Source organism: Salarias fasciatus, chromosome 11, assembly GCF_902148845.1.
Source record: "Salarias fasciatus chromosome 11, fSalaFa1.1, whole genome shotgun sequence".
Lineage (NCBI taxonomy): Eukaryota > Metazoa > Chordata > Actinopteri > Blenniiformes > Blenniidae > Salarias > Salarias fasciatus.
Window position 1 is genome coordinate 28,400,573 of NC_043755.1, and position 24,579 is coordinate 28,425,151.

At 47.3% G+C, this 24,579-nt stretch overlaps 1 protein-coding gene across 2 annotated transcripts; it reads right to left on the bottom strand.

Moving 5' to 3' along the window:
* Positions 1-608: 608 nt before the first annotated feature.
* On the bottom strand, positions 609-22,696 carry LOC115397303 (dysbindin-A-like). Of its 2 annotated transcripts, XM_030103546.1 has the most exons (11): positions 22,273-22,696; positions 17,914-18,006; positions 17,459-17,512; positions 17,217-17,267; positions 16,024-16,084; positions 14,896-15,028; positions 14,684-14,816; positions 5,600-5,622; positions 4,817-4,963; positions 3,643-3,771; positions 609-1,023 (listed from the first exon to the last, which is right to left on the bottom strand). In XM_030103546.1, the coding sequence occupies exons 1-11, from the start codon at positions 22,326-22,328 to the stop codon at positions 788-790; spliced, it is 1,116 nt and encodes a 371-aa protein (XP_029959406.1). In that variant the 5' UTR covers positions 22,329-22,696; the 3' UTR covers positions 609-787. The 2 variants fall into 2 exon arrangements, with proteins under 2 accessions (XP_029959406.1, XP_029959407.1); XM_030103547.1 differs by lacking the exon at positions 17,914-18,006 and having other exon boundaries at positions 788-1,023.
* Positions 22,697-24,579: the final 1,883 nt, after the last annotated feature.

Consider the following 24,579-nt stretch of genomic DNA (forward strand, 5'->3'; position numbering starts at 1 on the left):
TTGTGTGCTCATCAAGGATATGTTGAAATATGAAGCCAGATTTATTGGTTAAAGACTGGGAGTTAAAGAGTCCTATTTTTATGTCAGATATGGTCTTACATTTTGGAAGAGTGCGAAGGAGGCGGAAATCCACCCCACATTTTCCATGTTGCCGATGTTTATTGGTCCTTGTTGTGGTCGAGTTCTGATGACGACACTGCCAGTGACGCGGTGGACGTGCGCCAGGGACATACCGGTGAAGTCGTGGTGGAGGCGGACTGGAAGAATATTCTCCATTTTTGCGGAATCCGGACGAATTGGAATGGCATTGGGGTCGACAATGGTGGAGTCTGTGTTCCGAGGCGCTGGTTGAAGCGGCCTGAGCAGGAGATCTATCAGCATGTTGTCATGGTGATGCTGTCTCTATCAGCACGTTGTCATGGTGACGTCCTATCTATCAGAATGTCATGGAGATGTCCTATCAGCACGTTATCATGGTGGCTGTTCTACGATTTCATTTCTGTGGTTAATTTGAACAATGAATCCCATGTGTGTGTGCAGTGCAGACCACAGCAGACTGAGCTGCTCTTCACAGGGAGTCCTGACAGAAAACAACTTCAGCATCGCTCTTGTCTTTCTGGAGATCTTTAATCTTTCAGGATGGACGATTTCAGAAATCCTTCATGAGATGAAAATTTCACAAAAAAAAAACAAGAGATGAAACCTGCTGAACGGAGAACACAGGGAGGTCACATGGAGCTCAGCTGGTTCCCCAGAGGACGGGTTGGTCACCCAGAGGACGGGTTGGTCACCCAGAGGGGAAATCTCCAGCAGAGTCACTGTCTTCACTGATTTGAACTACTGGAACATCTTGCAGACCGTCAGCTTCGACCTCCTCCTCATCAGACTGCACCACCGGCTCGTCACTGTCCTCACTGCCCCCGTCCTCCGGGGGGGGCCACGCTGCTTCCAAGCTGGGGGGTAGGTTGTGTGTGGGAGGGGCTTGGCTCACCGATTCCGAAGAGTTGGACCCCAGATCTGGACCTGTCAGAACAGGAAGCACAACACTGAAGATCTGAAGAAAAACCTGAACGAAAGAACAAATGAATGAATAAATGAACAAACAAATGAACGAACGAATAAATAGAGATCTCGTCAGCTGAACTTGACAGTTCCACTTCTATTTGAGGAGCAGACAAAGTTAAATTCTGTTCCTTATCTGCTGAACTTGTTTCTGCCTCCCTGGAGTGTATTGTTCTGAAGTCTCCACCTTAAAGTGCTGTTGACACCATACGAGGGCGTACCCAAAAGTTCCCGCAATTTGACTAACTTTTTATTTCTGACATTTCAAAATAAAACACCACCGTCGCCTTCAAAATAGTCTCCATCCGCTTTAATGCAGCGCTCCAGCCGTGTCTCCCACTTCACCAATGCATCGTCAGACTGCGCGTAAAAGTGCCGTTTTTTGCCGGCTGCGATTTTTCTGTCACCTCCTCCACATCTGCAAACCGCTGTCCCTTCAGCTGCTTCTTCAACCTGGGGAACAAGAAAAAGTCACTGGAGGCTTCATCTGGAGAATCAGGCGGATGGGAGAGGAGATTCATCTCATTCTTCTCCAGAAACTGCGTGAGGCGCAGCGCCGTGTGCGCTGGCGCTCTGTGGTGGTGGATCAACCGGCTCCACTCCGCCACGACGCTCTGCTTCCTCCTCACATCCTCACGGAGCGTCTGAGGACTTCCTGTAGTAGTCCTGGTTTACAGTCTGACCTGGAGGGACAGACTCGCTGTGGACGAGACCCTGGACAGCCAAGAAGCAGCTCAGCGTTGTTTTCACGGCTGAGCGGACCTGACGCGCCGACATCTGGCCCTTCTCAGACCCCCGGACCACTCATGGACCTGAGTCTTCCCCAGAGCAGCATCCTTGTAGGCTTGCTGCAACAAGCTGAGTGTTTCTGCTGCTGTTTTTCCAGCAAAAAGCAGAATTTAATGTTTGCGCTGCTCTGGCTTTCCAGTCAATGTCGCCATTTTGGAAAAGTGCAGACCGCAGCTGCACTCTGTTACTATAAATAGCGCCTGACAGGCGTCAGTGTCACTCTGGGAGCTCAGCTTTTTCACAGATGTGCACGAGGCTTACCTGCAGCACATCTGACGGCCAGAAGTCCAAACTCATTATTATTAGTATTTTATGACCTAATTCCGGTTTCTTTTGGGTACGCCCTCGTATTGCATGCAATCGGATTACTGTTGCCATAGAAACAGCATCTTCTCCATCACTGAATGAAGCTCGGGCACCACCTGTTAACAGGAGATGATTCAGTCTCATAAGACACACTAAACAATTCACAATAATAATAAACTGTTAACAGTTACCAAAGTTAACAGTAAAGCCAGAAGGCTTTTGGAGTTCTTGACACCTGAGAGGTTGATATTTCATTCAACTCCAAAAAATAGAGTGAAATGTGACTCTTTTCCAAGTCATTGGTTAAAAGTGAAGAGGGGAAAAAATGTAAAAGCCACAAAGCTTCCATTTATTCCACTGAATTCCTCACACAATTAAAAACATCATCCAGAGATACAAAACCTCCCAAGTGATGGTAACCTTCCTAACCTCTGACCCTGACAGCCAGAAGGAGCAGGGCTGGTCCACTGCTGGTCTGAGCAGCTGGTGTGGAGGTCGTCAGGGAGGCTACCAGAGGTCAGGGAGGTCACCGGAGGTCAGGGAGGCTACCAGAGGTCCGGGAGCTACCAGAGGTCAGGGAGCTACCAGAGGTCAGGGAGCTACCAGAGGTCAGGGAGGCTACCAGAGGTCAGGGAGGCTACCAGAGGTCAGGGAGGCTACCAGAGGTCAGGGAGGTCACCGGAGGTCAGGGAGGCTACCAGAAGTCAGGGAGGTCACCAGAGGTCAGGGAGGCTACCAGAGGTCAGGGAGGCTACCAGAGGTCAGGGAGCTACCAGAGGTCAGGGAGGCTACCAGAGGTCAGGGAGCTACCAGAGGTCAGGGAGCTACCAGAGGTCAGGGAGCTACCAGAGGTCAGGGAGGTCACCGGAGGTCAGGGAGCTACCAGAGGTCAGGGAGGTCACCGGAGGTCAGGGAGCTACCAGAGGTCAGGGAGGCTACCAGAGGTCAGGGAGGCTACCAGAGGTCAGGGAGCTACCAGAGGTCAGGGAGGCTACCAGAGGTCAGGGGAGCTACCAGAGGTCAGGGAGCTACCAGAGGTCAGGGAGGCTACCGGAGGTCAGGGAGGTCACCGGAGGTCAGGGAGCTACCAGAGGTCAGGGAGGTCACCGGAGGTCAGGGAGCTACCAGAGGTCAGGGAGGTCACCGGAGGTCCGGGAGGCTACCAGAAGTCAGGGAGGTCACCGGAGGTCAGGGAGCTACCAGAGGTCAGGGAAAATACCAGAGGTCAGGGAGGTCAGGGAGGCTACCAGAGCTCAGGGAAAATACTAGAGGTCATGGAGGTCACCGGAGGTCCGGCAGGCTACCAGAGGTCAGGGAGGTCACCGGAGGTCACCAGAGGTCAGGGAGGATACCAGAGGTCAGGGAAAATACCAGAGGTCAGGGAGGCTAGCAAAGGTTGGGGAGGTCACAAGAAGTCAGGGAAAATATCAGAGGTCGGGGAAAATACCAGAGGTCAGGGAGGTCACCAGAGGTCAGGGAAGTTACCAGAAGTCAAGGAGGATCCAGCACTGAGATCTTCTTCAGAGGAATTCAGGAAGTCATCCAAAGCATCCTGGTCTGACATGTTAGCGACCGTCATCTGATCCAGAGTGAAGACAGCAGCTCCTGTGGACTCTGACAGACACACTCGTCAAACTCGACAGACTCTACCTTCCTGTCTGTACAAACACACTTCCTATTAAAAATTATCCTCAGTGCTTTATAGTACGAGTGTGGCTCCGCCCCGCCCTGCGGCAGTGTGGCTCCGCCCCGCCCTGCGGCAGTGTGGCTCCGCCCCGCCCTGCGGCAGTGTGGCTCCGCCCCGCCCTGCGGCAGTGTGGCTCCGCCCTGCCCTGCAGTGTGGCTCCGCCCTGCCCTGCGGCAGTGTGGCTCCGCCCGGCAGTGTGGCTCTGCCCCGCCCTGCGGCAGTGTGGCACCGCCCTGCCCTGCGGCAGTGTGGCACCGCCCTGCCCTGCGGCAGTGTGGCTCCGCCCTGCCCTGCGGCAGTGTGGCTCCGCCCTGCCCTGCGGCAGTGTGGCTCCGCCCTGCCCTGCGGCAGTGTGGCACCGCCCTGCCCTGCGGCAGTGTGGCTCCGGCCTGCCCTGCGGCATTGTGGCTCCGCCCGCCCTGCGGCAGTGTGGCTCCGCCCCGCCCTGCGGCAGTGTGGCTCCGCCCCGCCCTGCGGCAGTGTGGCTCCGCCTTGCCCTGCGGCAGTGTGGCCCCGCCCTGCGGCAGTGTGGCCCCGCCCTGCGGCAGTGTGGCCCCGCCCCGCCCTGCGGCAGTGTGGCTCCGCCCTGCCCCGCGGCAGTGTGGCTCCGCCCCGCCCCGCGGCAGTGTGGCTCCGCCCCGCCCCGCGGCAGTGTGGCTCTGCCCGGCAGTGTGGCTCCGCCCTGCCCTGCGGCAGTGTGGCTCCGCCCTGCCCTGCCCTGCGGCAGTGTGGCTCCGCCCTGCGGCAGTGTGGCTCCGCCCTGCGGCAGTGTGGCTCCGCCCTGCGGCAGTGTGGCTCCGCCCTGCGGCAGTGTGGCTCCGCCCCGCCCTGCGGCACTGTGGCTAATTAATTTTGTTGACTGTTTCAACATTCTATGTAAAAAAAAAAAAATAATACAGCAATTGAAGAAAGTATGTTGAAAAATCCAGAGGCACAGAAGTTGTGGACCTTATGTCATATTTAACAGCCTACCTCTAGACTGGAGATATCCAGTGGACAGGTACTGGTCTACGTCTTGTTTGAAAGCTTGTTCGTATGCTTTCTGTCGTTCTTTCAGTTTCTGCTGAATTGTTTGCTCCAGCTGTGACAACTTCTGCTCATGTTCCACGTTCAGCTCCACTGAAAACACAGCATTGGAGAACAGTTTAGTCATGGTTTACATCACTCCGGCTGACCGTGTTTTGTGGAAAATCTAAAAAAGGTCTCAAAATTCCATGTTGGAGTTAGAATGAGAGCAGCCTAGAGTAGAAGCTCCCTGCCATTCAGCCTCCTCTGCCATGTGGTGGAGGTTTGACCCTGGCAATCACTTGTCTCCAGCTGACGGTGTTCACCGAGTACTGCCTTCTGACGGACCTCCTTGGACCCTGTCCATGATTCTGTCGACTGGCAGTTGAAAATTTGCTTTGCTGCCAATTGTTGGCAATGACAGCTCTGACTTGGGCCTTACCACACATCCTCCAGACTTTGAGACCCTCCTTTCAAAAAAAAAAAAAATAAAATAAAAAATAAAAAATAAAATCCATTATTTACTTCAGTTTGAAAAGCTGGTACAAATCCCAGAGAGCAGAGCAGTTCTAGTGAGGAGCTTGTAAAGTGCTCTGCTCTTCAGGGAAACGTTGAGATGTCAAGGTCAATTAACTTTTGACATTGCTCCTAGTGATCATCTCCCCACCACATCGGAGTCTTTGACAGCGGCCTACTACAGAACATATATGTAAATGCAAACTCGTACTCGCTCACATAGCAGAAACTCACCTTGTAGTGACTCGAGCTCCTTCCTGTTACAACAAAAACAGAGGAAAGCTTAAAATCACAGCACAAACTTCAAGTCAGATTAGATCAGGAAGAATTATCTCAGAAGATTTATAATACATTTTAGTTTCCTTGTTCAACTGGGATCATGGAACAGAACTAAAGCAGATTGAATGTTATAGATGTACTTTTTATATTATTCAATTACTAAGACATAAAAAAAAATTCAGACAGAACAACTCAACCACGCATTCAAAGTCAGTTCATGATGAACTCAATTACTTCTGTTTGGAGGAATGATGGAAGGTAATGTTTGGATGATTACTGACAGGCTCTGAGCCATCAGATCAGATCGTCTTTGCAGCACAGCATTAAACTGGTCTGGATCATATCATTCAGACGGGTTGCCCTTGGTTCATGACTCTTCAGGTCAGACTCAAGTTCAACATGGAGTTCCACAGGGTTCTGTCTTGAAACCTACAGCATTAGAAAACACTCCACTGACTTCCATTAACAGTTCCACTTCTGAACCAGATGGCTCTGATCAAATAGTCAAACTAGAACTTTGTCTTAAAGACATAAGAGTCTGGATGAGGGGGCGGCAGGAGCTCTCAGTATGGACCAGCTGGTTTTGGGGAGCTCTGACTCGACATCACCAATACCTTACCCTGAAGGATGAGTTAAACTCAACCTGACGTAGTTGAAGTGAAGACCAAAAGCTGGGACCGAAGTGAAGGAACCAAAAACCAAAAAAAGAGAGGATCACCGAAGACAAAGCTTTTAATGTTCCGAGAAAGTTACCAAATGTTTTTGAGCTAATGCTAATGTTGGCGCTGCTCACATGTTGGGACACGCTTCGAATGAAGACATCCAGGCAGCTGTTAGCAGGCTCAACAGGAGTTTGAGCTCCAAAATGAGAACTCGTGATGTAAATATGACTCAACAAGCTTCCACAAGCTAATTTTTGGCCACGAAATAATAAATTGTGGCCACGAATTAGGTATAACATTCACTGAACAGTCCAGTAAAGTTAGCAGCATATTGACAGATGCGGACTTTCGGTCTCAATAACTCTTTAACAAAATGTCAGTAACATACAAAGGGCACTGTAATGGAAATTTCTCATGTATGCATGCTTTTTCTCACTTGTAGTGCTCGCAGAGGTATTTTTGTAAACAACCGTAGCTCACACACTCAGATGTGTGGGGAACCATGAATGCTTTGTCTAGAATTTACTTTTCCTGATAATCTTAGCGTAGCAGCTGCGGCACTCGTGGGAGTCTTCCTGTGTCCAGCCTACGGCTGGGTGCAGTCAAGGCCCCTGGGAGTGAACGTAGCAGATAGTTATTAGAGGCTTGCACGCCCCTGCGAGGGCAGAACTCACTCTGTTACTCTGTTGACTGCGTGACTTCTCCTGCTGTACAGCATAATAAAAGATACCAAAACGAACTCACCGGCGGAAGCCCTTTATTAAATAAAATTGCCATAACAGTTGGCGTCACGAACAGGATCCTACGAGTGGAATCCGGCGGAGGACAGAGACCTGGTGATTGGCCATCCTGCGGACAAATTGCTGCAGCCCCGCCGCCATTGACGGACTCTATGGGGACTGGGTCTGAGCCTACCGTCCGGACCACCGCTAGGATCCACGAACTGGTTTCCCTCCTTTTCGGGGAAACTCCTACAAGCACCCGGTGAGTTCTTTCCATATTGGACTGGTTGGAGGGCGAGTGACTGATGTAGTGCCGGTCACTATAATACACAGCATAAAACTTCAATCCTCCCAGAGTGTTTAGTGTTTGGAGTGGGAGAGAGATTGGAGAGGGTTTTTTAGCACTTTTGCACCCTCGGGTCTGGGCTGGGACCGTAGAGGCGAAAAGGCCGTTGGAGACGTCCAATTGAAAATGGGTAACAGATCTGTTAAAGAGAAGAGTCCTCCAGACACCCCAATATGTAATGACATGTCAGGAAGGTATGGGCCCGAGTGTGTGGGACGTGTGAGAGAATTGAGTGAATGGTTTGGGTTCCCCAAAGGGGGGAAGTTTGAGCATGAGACAGTGACTGGTTCTGCTAAAATGTTCACTGGGAAACAGGAAAACCAGGGATAAAAAGAAGATTGAGAAGTCACTTTGGATGAGTGAAGCTGGAAGCAGAGGTAGAAAGCAGAGGGACATCCGCTTAGGGAGAGAACAGGGAGAGAAAACATCATGAGGGACATGAAAGGGTTTTACTACAGATACATGTGTCTCCGTGCCATCTGCTCTCTTTCGAGGTTGATTCGTACTGGACGTCGGATGTGTGAGGAAAGTGACTGGACTCCTCCCCTTCAAACATCCATCCAACCACCGTGGCCTCTGCTCTACTCTACTCCCACCCTCTCTGACGTGTCGAACTCCACCTCTGCATCGGCTTCCTACTGAAGGAGTGGTCTGGTCTGTCAGACACTCCCAACACATCGGCGCTGGAAAGCACCACCTCCTGGATGAATGATGGAAGTGAAAACCGAGTCAACAGCACTTCATTCATGGTTCTTCCGAAGCAACTCTCCTCAGGGCTCAAGCTACAAGAACCACCCTGACGGGGACGGAGGACGCCAGGGTGAAGCTGGTGGACAGACTGGACACTGGGTCCGTAACTGCCCACATAAGAACTGTGGACATGGACGATGGTGTGGAGAACCAGGCAGAGGAGCACAAGAAGGGGGGACACCGGGTCACGCTGAATTCTCATTCGACTGACGGAGGAAATTCGGACTGAGAAGATGAAATCACCACTGATGGCATGGGTGACGTACGCAAAACAACACACAACCTGCTAACCGCAATGAAGAAGCGCTTTGCACTGATACACAGCTTGCACAGGGTCAAGACAGAATAGCAGGACTTGAAAAGAATACAAAAAACAACACATTGATTAATTGTATTTCATGCACAATTACTGATGTACATCTCAGGTTTCCCATGCTCACGCTCAAGATAACACGGAAACCTGTGGGATTTTTATTTTAGTTTATTTTTATAAACTTGGTTGATTCTGGGACGGTGAATTGGATGTTGACTCCTGGTGATAGAAGAAAGCTTTCCATGTCCACTGAGATGCGACATGTTCTTATTGTCTAAACTTTGCCCGATGACTCTGATTGACAGACAGTCGATGATCAAACTGGAGATGGTGCTCACATCAACCGCAAATTTAAAACTTCAGACAAACCCCAGTGCATATTATATGCACTGTGCATACAGGACGTGATGTTGACTATGAACAATGTTTTTTTCCAGGACTTTGACAGTGATTTGACTATATCAATGTTTTTTTAACAGGACTCAATGGCAAGCGTCTGTATGTCTGTCTACTGTCCAGATGTCTTTGTTTAATGTTTCAGGTTCTCACAAATATTTCCAAAGTTCCCTTGCCAAATCCCGCGATGGGCAATGGAATGATTTGGGACGGTTCGTGCGACAACGCGTGATTTCAGCCGACTGCTGATCCAACCCTCCAATATTCGCCATCTCTCTCAGCATATCGTAAGACCTCTGCTGAAGTACATGTTCCAATGAGCATGCTCGAATAACCACGTATGCAAATTGTGTTTTCAAGAACAAACGGAACAAAAGTTCACTTTGTTAGGATCAGAATGTAAAACCTTATTAATTTAATCTTGAGAGGGTTTTTTTTTTTTTTTTTTATTTCAGACCCTCCAAAGCGAACTGTAAAACAAACAGTTCATTCAGTAGCTGCATCTTTATCAGCTGAGGAGCTGAGGACAGTTGAATATAAAACAATTGCAGAGGCCTGAGAGACAGCATCACACACACAGCCTAGTGAGCTGATGATGTGAGGTTGAAGATGCACCGATCAGATAATTTAGTACAAAATAATATACTAATGTGTTTTTGTTTTGTTTTTTGTCTGGGAAGCATTTGTTTGTTTTGTTAGAAAATTCCTGCAGGTACCCCCATCGCTCCGATCCACAATCCCGATCCTCTATTGCCAGCCGCGCCGCGCTGACCTGAGGGGAGCAGCTTCACAGCAGCGGGAAGTACAGACACACACACACACAACTAGAGGGACTCAGATTGACACAGATTTAGGGAGAAATTGGTTTTTCCTGAGCCTGTGAGGACATGTGCGGTGATTCTGTTCTTCTCTTTCTGCTGAGACTTTTTTTAATGCAGGAGAGAAGGAGGAACTGTTGTGGCTGTGGAAGCAGTGGACACAATAATGGAGGGAGCTGCTCCAGAGGCTGGAGGCGGGGCGGCTGGCGGTTGAGGAGGTTGTGGAGGCGATGGGGTTTTGACTACGAACGTGGAAACTTCCGACGTGATGACGACATGTTGACTGCTGGCTGATCGCCGAGGTCAGAGCATGAACACGCACGCACACACACACACACACACACACACACACGGACACTTACAACACCACACAGACAGAGAAAAAGAGAGGTAATTGGAATTCCTAAAGTTATTTTAGCAACTTTCAAATGATGATGTGTTTATTGTATCTCGTCACTCTCAAGGGAGAAATATTAATGGGTCAACAGGACTGATCAATCCTGATAAAGGGAGAAAGAAGAGGCAGCAGGCTGCCTCCCTTATGGGTCACTTCTCCCCCCACAGCGCTGTGGCTCTGACCACAGGCTGTGAGGCTCATCGTCTTAGTGAAATTATTTAAGATGTCATGCTTTAATATTTTGAACTTTATGTTTATCTGTACGTATTATGGAGAAAATATACCAATGCTAAACACACAAGAGAACTTATTTAAAGGTATAATACACAATTTTGATTTCTGGGTGGATCACCTAAATAATTGGTGGGTCCTTTTGTCAATCATTCTGACGAGCTGCTTTCGCGAGGCGGTTCTACGTGCTTGCGCCCAATCAGCTTCTCCCTTTTGCGCATTCAGAATGTTTATGTAGCCGGTGAGCTTCTGAGCTAGTCTGACATAATGAAATTGGAACTGTTTCGGGAAAAAAGCTTTATTTATGAGCGAGGCGGATCGCAGAAACTGTAAACAGAGCCGTGCATGTCGGAGAAGAGGAGATCGCACTCGTACACTTCCGTGTTTCCTGGGAGAAGCAGGACAGCCGGGCGGATGGTCTGGCGCATGGCGTTGTTCAAAAAGTGAGTAACAGACTTGGGGCTTCGTCTTTTCGAGAAAATCGTGTATTAGACCTTTAAGTGAAGGTTTGTTTATGATTGGCTACAAGAACCCTCAATCAAATGTCAGTTTCAAGATCCACTGACACAGATGGAACTTCCACCTCCATCTGTTTTAGCTGGAATATTTTTGGACTGAACAAAGATTATGTAGCTTAATAAGCTCAGCTAAACCTTGCTGAGTAACACTGAGGCCAAGTGTCACATTAACACGTCCTGGACGATGACAGTGGTTACAGGTATTGGATATGTTATGGCGTGAATAACTGCTGAAGGTGTTTAGTTGAGACGGACGGTCCATATGATACACCTGATTTCACACCAAATCCGCTCACCAGGAAACAGGTTGTCTCTTTCCTGGGAATGTATTCCTGCTGTCGACAGTTTATTCCAAATGATTTTGATTTTATTGCTCCCATTAGGTCTCTGACTGCATGTTTGCAGGTTTCCTGGACTCCAGATGCACTGGACGCGTCCCGGGCCCTGCAGTCTTCCTTCACTTTTCTGTCTCGACCTGTCATTTCGTTGTTTCTGATATTGAACAAACTGTGATGTTATGGTTCTGATAGTTCTGGTAAAATGATAATGTTCCTTCTATATTAGCAGCTTGCTTCACGATGCGCTGTTTTGACCGCCAGGCTCAGGTTGTTTGGGATTCACGCCGGGGGAATGGACGGTGTTGAAGGACATGTTGATAACATGCAGCTTGTGTTTGAGGTTGTTTTCATGGAGCTGTCTCTTCAGACTGCTCAGCCCCTCCTTTACACTCTCACCAACTTTCTGGGGAATGAGGACAGTTTTTTTTCTCGCTCGGAGCTTCGATTAACAGACTAACCCATTCTGATGTGATATATTCTTGGTGTACATGGTGGTTCTGAGGGGGGAATGGTACATCAGGCCTTATCATTCCCAACAGCTCACATCATTGTGGTTTTCTGGGAAGTTCTCAGTGGTGGCAGAACAGCACTATAGAGTGTTTGGTGTGTGCAGCTCACAAGGCAAGGCGAGGAGAACGCTGTGGGGAATGCTGCTCACTGCCACCTGAGTACCCTGTGACCACCTGATGGTGGACTTCGTGGAGCTGCTCTGTTTCAGATCAGACAGACCATCACAGGGCCCTTCCCCTCCTGGCTGAAGGGCCTCTCCACTCTTCTGGCTGAACCCAGGTGACTGGATCCAGGTGAAGGACTTCTGCAGGAAACACTGGAAGGCCAGGCAGTGGCCAGGTCCAGGTCCTGCTGGACTCATGCTGCCTTTAAGGTAGCAAAGCGAGCTACCTGGAGCCAGGCGAGTCACTGTAAGCCTTTCCCAGCACCACCCTGACTCCAACAGCTGATCTCCCAGCCACAGGGCAGAATAATCCCTGAGATCAGCTCCTGTGTGAGGTAGTCCACCCTCCACCAGGCAACGGTGAAGATGTTCCTGCTCCTGAGGGTGCTGCTGCCCCAAACCGCAGTGGCCCCCCTGCTTCGTTGCAGACGTATGGTGGACCTCACAGGACTCCAGGACAGCCTGTGGTGGAGAGCTGCCCCTGCGGTAGCTCCAGAGTCACATGATGCCAACTGTACTGTTTGTGCTTTTAAGACTTATGCTGCCTCCGCTAACACTTTACCATTCCTTGTTCCTTGTTCCTGTTCCTCTCCAGGATTCTCTACACGTTTCTGCATGCAGGCAGGAATAGCACTGGCACAGAGCTGCAACATCCTTGGTTCTCACTCTAACCCTTACCCTTAGCCTTAGCCTTAGCCTTAGTCTTACCCTTACCCTTTCCCTCTCCTTTTCAGCAGCATTCTAAGGAGGTGTCTTCCCTTAGCATGGCACCATTCATAACCAGCATGAGAGCATGAGAGCCTCACTAGTCTTGTTACTGATGGATTTGACCTCCTCATGGAGGAGCAAAAGGCTGTGTGTCCTGGGCCTGCTGAACAGAGTGGCCCTGGACCTCCTTCTTGAAAAGAAAGGGGGGTTTGCCCTCTCATAGGTGATCAGCACTGCTCCTGGGTTCCTGACATCTCAGAGAACATGACTAACGTAGACACTCAGCTGTCTTCCCTGCTTGCTGAATTTAGCTCTCAGGAAATGGGTGTCCCCTTGTCTGGATGGGACTTCTGGGATGGCTGACTGAGGGCAGCTGGCGAGCTTGGCTTACTAAGGTTGCTGGCATGCTTGCTATTTTCCTGTCGATTCTGGGGGTTTTCTCCTGCTGCATTATTCCCCTAGTCCGTTGTCTGGTTGCTCGCATGTTCACAACTACTTTGGCTCATTATACTTTGCTTCATTCCACTGAACTGATTCTGATGATGATGATGCTGATGATTTGGGGTTGATTGACTGATGTGGGGTGTCTGTTGGCATCTTGTGTTGAAGTTGATTAAACCGTGGTTGATTTAATCAAAAGGGGGGAATGTAATGGAAATTTCTCATGTATGCATGCTTTTTCTCACTTGTAGTGCTCGCAGAGGTATTTTTGTAAACAACCGTAGCTCACACACTCAGATGTGTGGGGAACCATGAATGCTTTGTCTAGAATTTACTTTTCCTGATAATCTTAGCGTAGCAGCTGCGGCACTCGTGGGAGTCTTCCTGTGTCCAGCCTACGGCTGGGTGCAGTCAAGGCCCCTGGGAGTGAACGTAGCAGATAGTTATTAGAGGCTTGCACGCCCCTGCGAGGGCAGAACTCACTCTGTTACTCTGTTGACTGCGTGACTTCTCCTGCTGTACAGCATAATAAAAGATACCAAAACGAACTCACCGGCGGAAGCCCTTTATTAAATAAAATTGCCATAACAGGCACCTCCATCCCATCGCTGTGAGGTGGACTACATGCTACAAGCTCATTTTTAGGGACCGAGCCCTCCGGGCATGGTGGCCACAGGCCACCATGCCCGGAGGGCAAGGTCTCTATTGTTATTCGTCCGTTTGTTCGTCTATTATTTTACTGACCCTCCTCTCCTCTCTCCACTCTAACGGACATGATCATATATGGGCATACAGTGCAGTTACACAGCTGACAGCAGCTGTCAATCAAACTCTGACACTCAGCTCCTTCATTCAGTGACTCTCAAAAGCAGATGGGAGAAGCTAACAGCTCCATGTTAGTGGATGGGACATGCTAACAACTCCATGTAAGTGGATGGGACATGCTAACAACTCAATGTTAGTGGATGGGATATGCTAACAACTCCATGTTAGTGGATGGGACATGCTAACTACTCCATGTTAGTGGATGGGACATGCTAACAACTCCATGTTAGTGGATGACAGATGCTAACAGCTCCATGTTAGTGGATGACAGATGCTAACAGCTCCATGTTAGTGGATGGGACATGCTAACAACTCCATGTTAGTGGATGACAGATGCTAAGAGCTACATACACACATTGATTCAGGACCGTTCCTCATAACGTTCTCCTCTCCCCAGAGAGAGCAGCGCAGGTTGCCAGTTTTGGAGAGTCTACTTGTTTTTGGACCGTTAGGGGACATCAAATCTACGGAGCACTGTCTGCGTCTCCCGCTCTGCCGGTGTGGCGTGCACGGCCGACGTGTCGCGGCCTGCCGGGATCACGTGCACCGTGCACGGCAGTAGCCGAGGGGGCATGTAGAGGGCGACCCTGTGAGCTTATTTACTGGCCAAATTGTGCCGAGGGATGCTCGCATGTAGAGGACACATCGGTCCACTGAGGACACATCATCTGATCACAAGCGGCCGTTTACTCCTTTTTCTTTTTTCAGTGGTTCCACTGTCTCCATCAGATATGATTCTCCTGCCTCCACCTCCTCCTCTGTTTCATTGTTATATTTTCTATGTCTTCTGATCAGCAGGCAGAAGATTCAGGAAGAACTTTCATTTCTAACAATCACAACTTCAATTAATAGATTCACTGAGATTTAGGCAAATCTGCTTTGATGGAGTGATGTCCCATACCTTTTCTTCTTCTTGTAGTTCTCCATTTGGTTGTGATGCTGAAGTTTGACCGCCTGTTGTTCACACTGTGAACACAGCATCTCCAAGTACACTAGTCTGCTCTCCATCTCTTCAAATTCACCTTCCAGATGTGCTGTAAACAACCACAGTGGACACAAGTTGACGTGTTCCTGATGTTCCATCAGGAACGACGACGGGAATCGTCTCCATACCGATGCCGGTGGTAACGGCGTCCAGCTGGGTGAGGAACGCCGGCAGGCTCTGCAGCTGCTCCTGCAGTTCACACACAGCGGACCTCTTCTTCTCCCAGAGCGCCGACAGCATCACCACGTCTCCATACACCGCCTGCAAGGCCAGCAGGGGGCGTGGTCAGCATCCAGCCAGGCCCCCCACCCCCCACCCCCACCCCCACCCCCCCCCACACACACACACACACACACACAGTCCGGGGACCACAGTTTGACAACTGCTGTTGTAAACGTGCTGCTGTTGTACTCCATCAAAACACAAATTGAAATGATATTAGACAAATACTTCTCAGTCATGAGATATTTGTGAATTTTTGTGTTTTCTCTCACATCCTGTGCATCTCCTGGGAGCCAAGCCCCCCTCACCAAAACCTAGAGACACCCCTGTCTGTCAACATGAACACTCACTACTGAGCAGGAGCAGAAGTCCCTGCTGGGTCATGTGACAGCAGTTTGACTCTTGTCTCTCTCTCAGTGATTACACTAAATTCAATAAGTACCATTGCATCACCCCCTATATCAGACACCTGTCAAAAATGTGGAAAAGAAAAAAGGTACTTTCTGTATTTGGCAATGAACGGAAATTCAAAAATTCTGCCGAGAGGTAAAACACAGTATCTTACAGTTCCAGCTCCCCTTAATCCCACAGCTGTTTATATTCGGTTTATTCACTGAGAAACAGAAAAAAAGCAATGAGTATTCGTGGATTTGAAGTATATCACTGGCAAAAGAAGTGATAGTGGTAGGCTGCTCATGGAAAGATATTAGAAGACCAAAAAGAAGCAGATAGTTGTCTGAATTATCTACAACACTCCGCCTAGAGAAAATAGCTTACACAATAAAACATCGGCAACATGATTTCAATCAGACCTGGGACGCATGTTTCAACGATTTAGTGAGAACAGACTAGGCAAAAATATGACAGAAAGGACTGGAATGTCTGGAAAGCAGCCCTCTGCAGTGTTCAGTACTCTTTTGTCCATGTACTGTGTATCTGAAACTAGCTGGGATGAAATGGAAACAAGTCATGATGGGCTTTCTGTCCTCCATGCTTGTTATCATGTGTGTTTTCATTCTGCTGGCAGTTCTTACCTCTGCAGCCTGAGCACAGTCTTTGGTTCTTCTGTGGAGAACAAACCAGCTCTCCTCATACCTGCACACACAAGAACACCACCCACGTACCCCATCAGTCTGGCCAGGTCAAAGGTCACGCCAGGCTCAGTGGTCTGGCAGCATTCGCTTGATGAGACGTTAAAAACCGCAAACAGGAAGCAGGCCAGTCTCCACAAAAACTAGAGTGAGCTGTGACTGACAACACAACTTTCACAACACAAAACAGACCTACAACACAACTCCGAGACCTACAACACAACAGAGAGCAGCTGCTGGTTCGGAGGTGCCTTCACCTTAAAGGATCACTGACCAAAGAGGAACTAAAGCCTGAAGAAGAAAAGCAGCTCACTGATTGGTCCACATAATAGATGGGCAGAGCGAACGTGGCGTCCCTCATAACGTTGTGAAATCCCGTTGCAAAGCTTCCAGCAGGACGTCTCCGTATTGAACAGAACACAGCGGTGTGATTGGTCCAGCTTGTCACATGACCGCATCATGTGGACAAAGCTGTGACTGAAAGCTGTGACTGGCTGATTTATGCAAATTTTAACTCCTCCAATCAAATCAACATAACGGATGTGAAAATGAGAGAAGACACAGTTGTACAAACTAGTGATAGAGACCAGATGATGTTCTAGAACCAGACTTTAATATGTTCATTTGCATTTTGAAATTAAAGGTGCTGTAGGCAGGATTCAGCATCTCCGCCATCTTGCTTAGGGTTACCTAAGCAAGATGGCGATTTGACCCATCTAAGATGGCGATTTGAAACCCAGCACAGCCAATCCTGTCCTGTTTTCTCTGACATCACGCCCTTACGCAAGTTAAGCCCCTCCCACAAGAACGTGTGACGACCGCCCCTCGACCAATCACGGTTAGAGCCTCAGGGGCTCTTCTGATTGGTCAAAGATACCTGGAGCTGTCGAGATTCCTTTTCAGCTCAGAACAGAGACAGATGGAAACGCTGCGCCCTCGCGGTAGTGCAGTTATGCTACACTCCTAAAGGATTATCAATGGATACTCTAACATTTAATCCAAAGAAAACACAGAAAAATTAGCAGTGACTAGCAAAATCCTGCCTAAACATTTCTTTAAACATTTCTGAATAGGTTCTAATGGGACTCTATGGGTTCCCTTGAACCAACCCCGCCCCTTTCTGGATGGATGTTTACCTGTGCAGGATTTCCATTCCTCCTGTGAAATGAGACAGACTGTCCTCAGTCCTGCAGAGAAAAAGGAAGAATTCAGTCACATCTTCATATTAAAGACAGATGGCTGTTCCCTGACAAAAGCTGTGAAAAGTATGTCCATAAAGCTGTGGAGATAAACCTGAGCCTGTCTGTGACCTTTGAAAAAGGCTCACTGTGTCTATATCTCTACATATTCTACATTCTGCAAGAGGCTCCATGCTTACCTGGACCTCCGCTTCATTTTTCCATCTCTGGATTTTTCTCCAAGAGTCTTAAAGCTGGATGGGAGAGACCAGAAGACGGGTTATCACTGGGAGCGAGAGGACACACTGCTCTGAGACCAGACACTGTGCTGGGCTCGCCATCAGACATCATTTTGCTGCCACAGTCCAAACGTTTCAGGTCCAATTAGACTGAAGATGAAAGATGTTATGATCAAAGCAAAAGGTCAACATTTTGAAGTTATTCATATGGGAACTCTTATTTTGTAATCTCAAAGCTGAGACATGCCAACAACTTAAATGTTGTTTCTTGATTTGAGATCCACTCCACTGTTATTAGATTTGCGGTTCCTTTAGTGGTGTCATGTTGTTGAAAAACGAAAATAAAGAATTAAAGTTTGGATGCGTTGGGAATATAAATGAAGGTTTGTTAAACAAAGAGAGAGCATCACACACACCCTGAGTCATCACGAATATAGGGCTCCAAAGGACACGTGATATCTCGCCATGCACTGCGGTTTTTTCTACTCCATACATCATCCTTTCGAGCCCTATAGTGATTCAACAGACAAAATCCTTTAAGATGTACTGACCAGAGCTGGACGACATAGAACAAAGCATACCGATAAAAAACAATCATCTTGGTCAATAAAGATAATCATCAAAACATTCAACCAGGGTTTCCCTCAGTGCAGGGTTTCCGTTATCCGGTAATTACCGGACTTTGACCGGTAAAATCTGCCGAAGTCAGACATATTTTAACGCCACCGGTCAAAATGTCCGGAGAAAAATCTTCCCTCCAAGCTCAATTTTTATTTGAATATTGTCTCCAAGCAAAAATTGAATTCAAAAAGACAATTTCCACGTCATTTTATTAAAAAAATATAAATAAAAAAATAAAACCCCAAATTTTATCTTTTATGAATAGGCGTGGTCCATGTGGAAAAAAACTTTTTTTTTTCCAGGCGGAACTAAACTTGTAGCAGTGTTTCATTACTCCGACAAAGCGGGCAGCACAACAACAATACAGCGGGAGACACGTGGAAACAGGCGAAACTTAAAGACTTTTTTAATAAACAAAATAGTTCAGAGGAGAAAGGGTGAGAGCCTGGAGAGCCAGATGTCATGTCGCTGTCCAGGTGCAGATCCTGACTGTCATTATTGGGGAGCTGACCGGGACGCCACTGTTTGACTCCTCATTACTCAGTGACACAGTGCAGGTTTTTATAATCAGTTTTTGTAAACAGTCCACTCAGGGTGTTACACAACTTCACTTTGAAGACAGAACAAATGTTTCTAGGACCAAATTATTTACGTTTTTAAATGGCTTTGTCACGTAGAGCGACAAAGTTTACATCGATTGAAAATACACCACCACTTAAAGCTCGGGTTGGCGATCTGAATGAGATACATTTTTTTAAATACTGGTCAAAATGATCTTTATGACCCGATGGGAAGCAATTCATAGCGTGTTTTTAAAGTAGTTTGGAAAATATCCGCTATCTACAGCAGGAGTAAAACGAGAAAAACAGCAACCAATAGTCTTGAGGGGACACCTTTTTTTTTAAACTAATCAAATCCCTTCACCGTTCGACCTGCCCCCTGCGCGTACATGTACGCGTGCACTGACCCTGGTTCAGTGCGCGAAGAAGGACGGAGCGTCGTTGCAGAACGGCGGAGACGAATGTTTGGGGCTTTACTTACCGTTGAGTGCGCCATAACTTGGCGTAGTACAAATAAAGAAAAACGAAGAAACGAAGCGCTGAGGACAGGTTACGCCAGGAACGCACTGGATGCAGAAGCGCCGCGCGTGAACGTCTCCGCTCCCAACGGGAGCTCCTCCAAAGGGGTGGGAGCTGGGCGGAGCTAGCTAGGCGGAGCCTTGGGGAGATGCTACATGCCAACGCTAGTTTTCCAAGATTGCCAACCCTAGCTTTAATAACAGGAATAGATTTTTTATTACAGGCATGCTTTGCAGGTGAGTAGACTTTATATATACGAGGGGGGACCCAAAAGTTTCCGGACTGATTCTATTAATAAAAAAATACAATGAATTTCCGACTTTGGCCACTAGATGTCGCTACAGGATAGCCTCATGCATAACTGTGCCAGGTTTGGTCTTCCCCTGTGATGCGGTCAGCTGACAGTCACTGTTTGTGTTGACAGAGTTACACCCCGCTCTTCAATTTTTCAAGATGGCGGATACCCACTGACAGGCGCTCTGTCAAAACATTTTGTTTTTTATTGGGAGAAACACTCACCATGTTGCAGACATTCTTTAAGAAGGATTCTTAGGGTGTCTGAGTGGTTTGGGCCCTTTAAGAGTAATCAGATTACATCACGAAGACCAGGCACACAGAGGACAACAATCCACTTCCAGAACAGAGGAAAACGTCACAAAAACTGAAGAAGACGTCCTGGAAGGTCTACGCAGGACTTTTGATGACATTGCAGATGTGATGGGAGTATTGTAGAGATCCAGACTGATCATCCTCAGGCGGTTATTAGAAGCAGTGAGACGAAGGCTCCCGGAAATGGCTGCATCATAGCAGACAGCAGACCACAGGACGCCCCGTTACGCACAGAAATAGCACCAGATGTTGTGCGTAAAGCATATTTTTGGACTAAAACCGTGACCAGCCAGCCTCCCCACCGCCATATTCCCCTGATCTGGCCCCGGGCGACAGCTTTTTGTTGTCAAAGATGAAACTGGAGCGGCAGCGGAAAGGTAAGGCAGGCATACAGGCGGGGGAGGGGAAATCGAAGTTCTATCTTATCGGCACAGTTACGCACGGTCATGGCGACTCTTCTGAACAGTGAAAATCTCCGGTGCAGCGTTGTATTCAAGCCAAAGGAGAGGATTTTGAAGGTGACAGTTTCAAATAATTGCGAAGATTAAAAAATAAAAAGTTATAACTACAGTCCGGGAACTTTTGGGTCCCCCCTCGTATGTCCTGATCTTTGGGCATATATATCTTTGAATAAATTCCCCAAACATTCTATTGAAATTTAGTCCACACAAAATTTGACAGGCGAGGGCAGCGCCATACGAAAAGTATACACCCCCCCCACCCCGGATAATATTTGACCTGAAATCAAGCACTTGTCCGGTAAATTGAAAACCTGCCAGACACGTTGTCCGGTGCCATTTTTTCTAAAGCGGAAACTAGGGCTGAACGATATGGGCAAAATTTCATATCTCGATATCCATGCCAGATATCTCAATACTAGGGGTGGGACGAGACACAAATTCCACGAGACGAGATGTCTCACGACATTGAGTCCACGAGATCGAGACGAGAGGGGGGGTGCTGAGCTGTGGAGAGCGGCGCGGTACTCACATGCAGCGTTGGAGCGGAGCAGAGCAGTGCTCACACGGAGTGTCGGGTCGGGGCGCCCCTTGTCCGGCCACGGCGCCCCCCCCTGTACACTGCGCCCTAGGCGGCCGCCTAGTTCGCCTATTCTCGTTCAAACCGCGGCGCACAGACGACGCCATGACTGCATTTGCACTTCATGCCACTAGGTGTGCTGTTTCCATGTTCAACCTTATTTCACACAGACACCACAGAGGAAGAAGGGCTGCAGGCTGCAGGCTCTCTGCATGTTGTTAGAAAAAGAGTGTGAGCCGGCAAGACGTGGTAAAATGTTCATTGATGCGATGCAGCGTTTTTTCAATAAAAGAGAAGAACTGAACGATCGTTTCCGCACATTTTCTTTACGTCGTAGCAACTAAACTGTATGACAAGTAGTTTGTGGACTCAAAAGACCAAGATTCCTTGCGGATAGAACATGTGCACAACAGCATTTCATGTCCCTTTCAACCGGGTTTTTAAATATGAATATGAGCATATTCAGGGTTTTGCACGTGTTTAAATGGCTGTGCGCCATGTAATGTATTATTCCGTCAATATTCCAGTTAATAAAGAGTTTTTACCTTTATATAGACGTACTCAATCTCGCGGCACTTCGATCTCGTCCCATCCCTAGTAACTATATAACAAGGTTAAAACATACAAAAAGTGAATTTTGCATGATACAGTCTGTTTAAACAGAAGAGAGAGAATTACTACGACAGAACTCAGATCAGTGACGGTTACCACAAAACAAGGTGAAAGTCTATTTATTACAATCCAATCTGTTCTGAATCAAACCTGGGACACCTCTAACAAACTTTCGGAAATTGTACTATGGGAGCTTTTATTTTGAAGGATGAATGTCTTATTTCTATGAGCTGTTAAAAACTAATATGGGAGCTTTTACACTGAAGGAGGGCTGCTGGGGGCTGTTTGTTTTGACTGAAATTTAAACAGTGAATTGATGTTAAATCAGGTCTGCAGAGTTTAAGAATGTGAGAAATAAAAGCTTTGGAAGGATACAGCACCACGGCTGCCTGTTTGAAACCACACAGCTCAGTGTTTAATCCAACTGAACCTCACCAACAGGAACCACCATGAAAACAAATAGGCCTTCACATGACCATCACCTGACCGCAGCAGAGAGGAGCTAGGAGAGAGCTAGCAGCTGGGAGAGAGCTAGCAGCTAGGAGAGAGCTAGCAGCTGGGAGAGAGCTAGCAGCTGGGAGAGAGCTAGCAGCTCGGAGAGAGCTAGCAGCTCACAGAGCTAACAGTTAGCAAAGAGTTAGCAGAAAGCTTTCTACTAGCAGACAGCGAACACAGGTCTGACCTCAGTATCGTTACACTGACAGTAAATAAGCCGAACTATTCATTTGAGAGAGAGAGAGAGAGAGAGAGAGAGAGAGAGAGAGAGAGAGAGAGAGAGAGAGAGAGAGAGAGAGAGAGAGCGATCCAAACACTCACCCAGCGGTGAAATCCTGCTGCACCATCTGAAGTCTTTCCCTGAAGTTTTCAAACATGACCTCGCTGGTGTTCTGCGCTTTTTCAGCTCGGGTCAAGCTAGCTCTCCTCGGTGTGACCAGCTTCACTGGGTTCCCTGTTGACTGGATTGGTTGCTCCAACCACCCGAACTCTGAATCATAGCGTTTCTGTTCCTCCACTACAGCTGCACAAGGTCAGCGGTTCACTGAAAGGACACACTTCACAACAGCTTTACTTCTACTGTCAAATTAGATCGACAGCTTCAAAATGCACCAAAGCTCCAGTTTTAACAGGAATTGTTTCTCTTCTGCAGCCGCCGACGGAGGTTGGTCACTTCTCAACACGGAAACCCGTGAACCCGCAGCCCGCCTCTTTAGCACGACGGTTCAGCCCCGAGCTCCGACTGACAGGCTGAAGGAATGACGTAAACAATTACGAGACCGCTCACTGCTCGGCGGACAGCAGCGGCGCCATGGCAAATCGGCGCTGACTTCCGGTAGTGGCAAGAAGCTGAGGGGCGCTGTGGAATCCAGTGTAAATACACTGACTTCAAGGCTGCTGGTCATCACTGATGGGACAATATATGTTATGTTATGGCTCTGACTGTTAGCAGACAGTAAAATCTCTGTCCTAGACACGTTGTCATGGCGACCACAGCGCTGTTTAGCCCTCACAGACAAGAAAAAACAAAGCATATTCTATGGCAACCACACTCATATGATAACAAACACAGAGCCTCTATTTAGAAATACAGCTGTATTTCGTATTTAGTATTTCATTTAAATACGACATTGAAACCAAGCGTAACACAGCCACCGAGTTTCCAGTCAGTAAATAATAAAAAAAAACATTCAAGGAACAAATGTAAGGATTAAATTAAAGCTTAGTTGATTTTTTTAACCCATTTTGCAATTATCATTTTCGCTCTGTTAAGAACTTAGTTACATGCATAATATATAAAATATTGAAACAATTATGTAAATATTTAAAATAAAGTAATAACAAGTTGTGCATCTCAGTTTAAGTTACACATGGAATCAGATTACATGTTTAGACTATTTACCGAATAATGAATGGAAAGTATCTTGACATGATGAACACAGAGCCTCTTCACACGTTCTGCCTCCATGAGGCTGCAGCAGACAGAGACCAGCACACAGTCATGACTGCTGGATGCTGATGCAGTGACTGTGCCCAGAACAAATGCTTCATTCTTTCTGTAGCATCAGTGTTTCACTACATGGGCTCTAAAAAATATTTGAACCAATGCCGAATAAGAAAGTTAGTGTGTTAAACAATTTTTCTCCAATTCAAATGATTCAGTTGGACTTTCACAGCTGCTCAGACCCACAGACCTTGGAGTGGTTGCTCTTTTCCTCCCACAAAAATGTCCATAAAAAGTTTCTGGAGGAGCAATTCTTGCAGTCAGAACACACACAATATTTATGTAATACAGTAACATACACAGACGTTTTCCAGAGTAAAATGTAAAAAATAAAGTAAGTAGTGTAATAAAAAATGAAGTCAATTTAATCGGAAGAGGTTCATTGAATACAATGGACACTCATTTCTAGAATAATTAAAACTGACTGAGTGAAACAGCCAAAGGAAGACAAGAAATGGAAAAATGAAAGCATGAAACACAGTAAAGCAACAAAAATAGAAAAGTTTATTTACAGGACATGACAGAAGTGCTCACTGACATATTGAACTGAACTGAAAGTCCTTTATTTGTCCCTCATGGGGAAACTGCAGGGTTGCAGCAGCAAAACAACGCGGAAAGAAAAATAGAAAAATACAAAGCCAACTATACAAGAAAAAGTTAAATGCAATTTGTAAGTAAAATCAGGATAGATATAATTAAATAAGCAACAGGAATATACTGACCGACACAACTAAGTATTAAATATAAATTAAATATAATTTAAATACAAATTAAGACATATATAATTAAGTAATAGATATAAACTGACAGATATAAATTAAATATAATTTACATAAAGATCTAAGACAGATATAATGAAATAAATAACAGATATAAGATAACAGATATGGTAAGTGCTATGCAGTAACGTCTGTACTTTTCAGTGTCAGATATGATCATGCCGTACTGTTCACCTTCTCAAACAGATTTCTAGTTCATTTACACTTTCTGATGACAGAAACAGCCTTGTCCCCCGTCACCAGGTCAGGAGCTCTCCTGAGGAGAACCTGCTCAGCTGCAGAAAAACCCGGCCAGTGCTGGTCTGGGTCTCCTGGCTGCTGTTCTCAACGGATTTCAAGCATTGT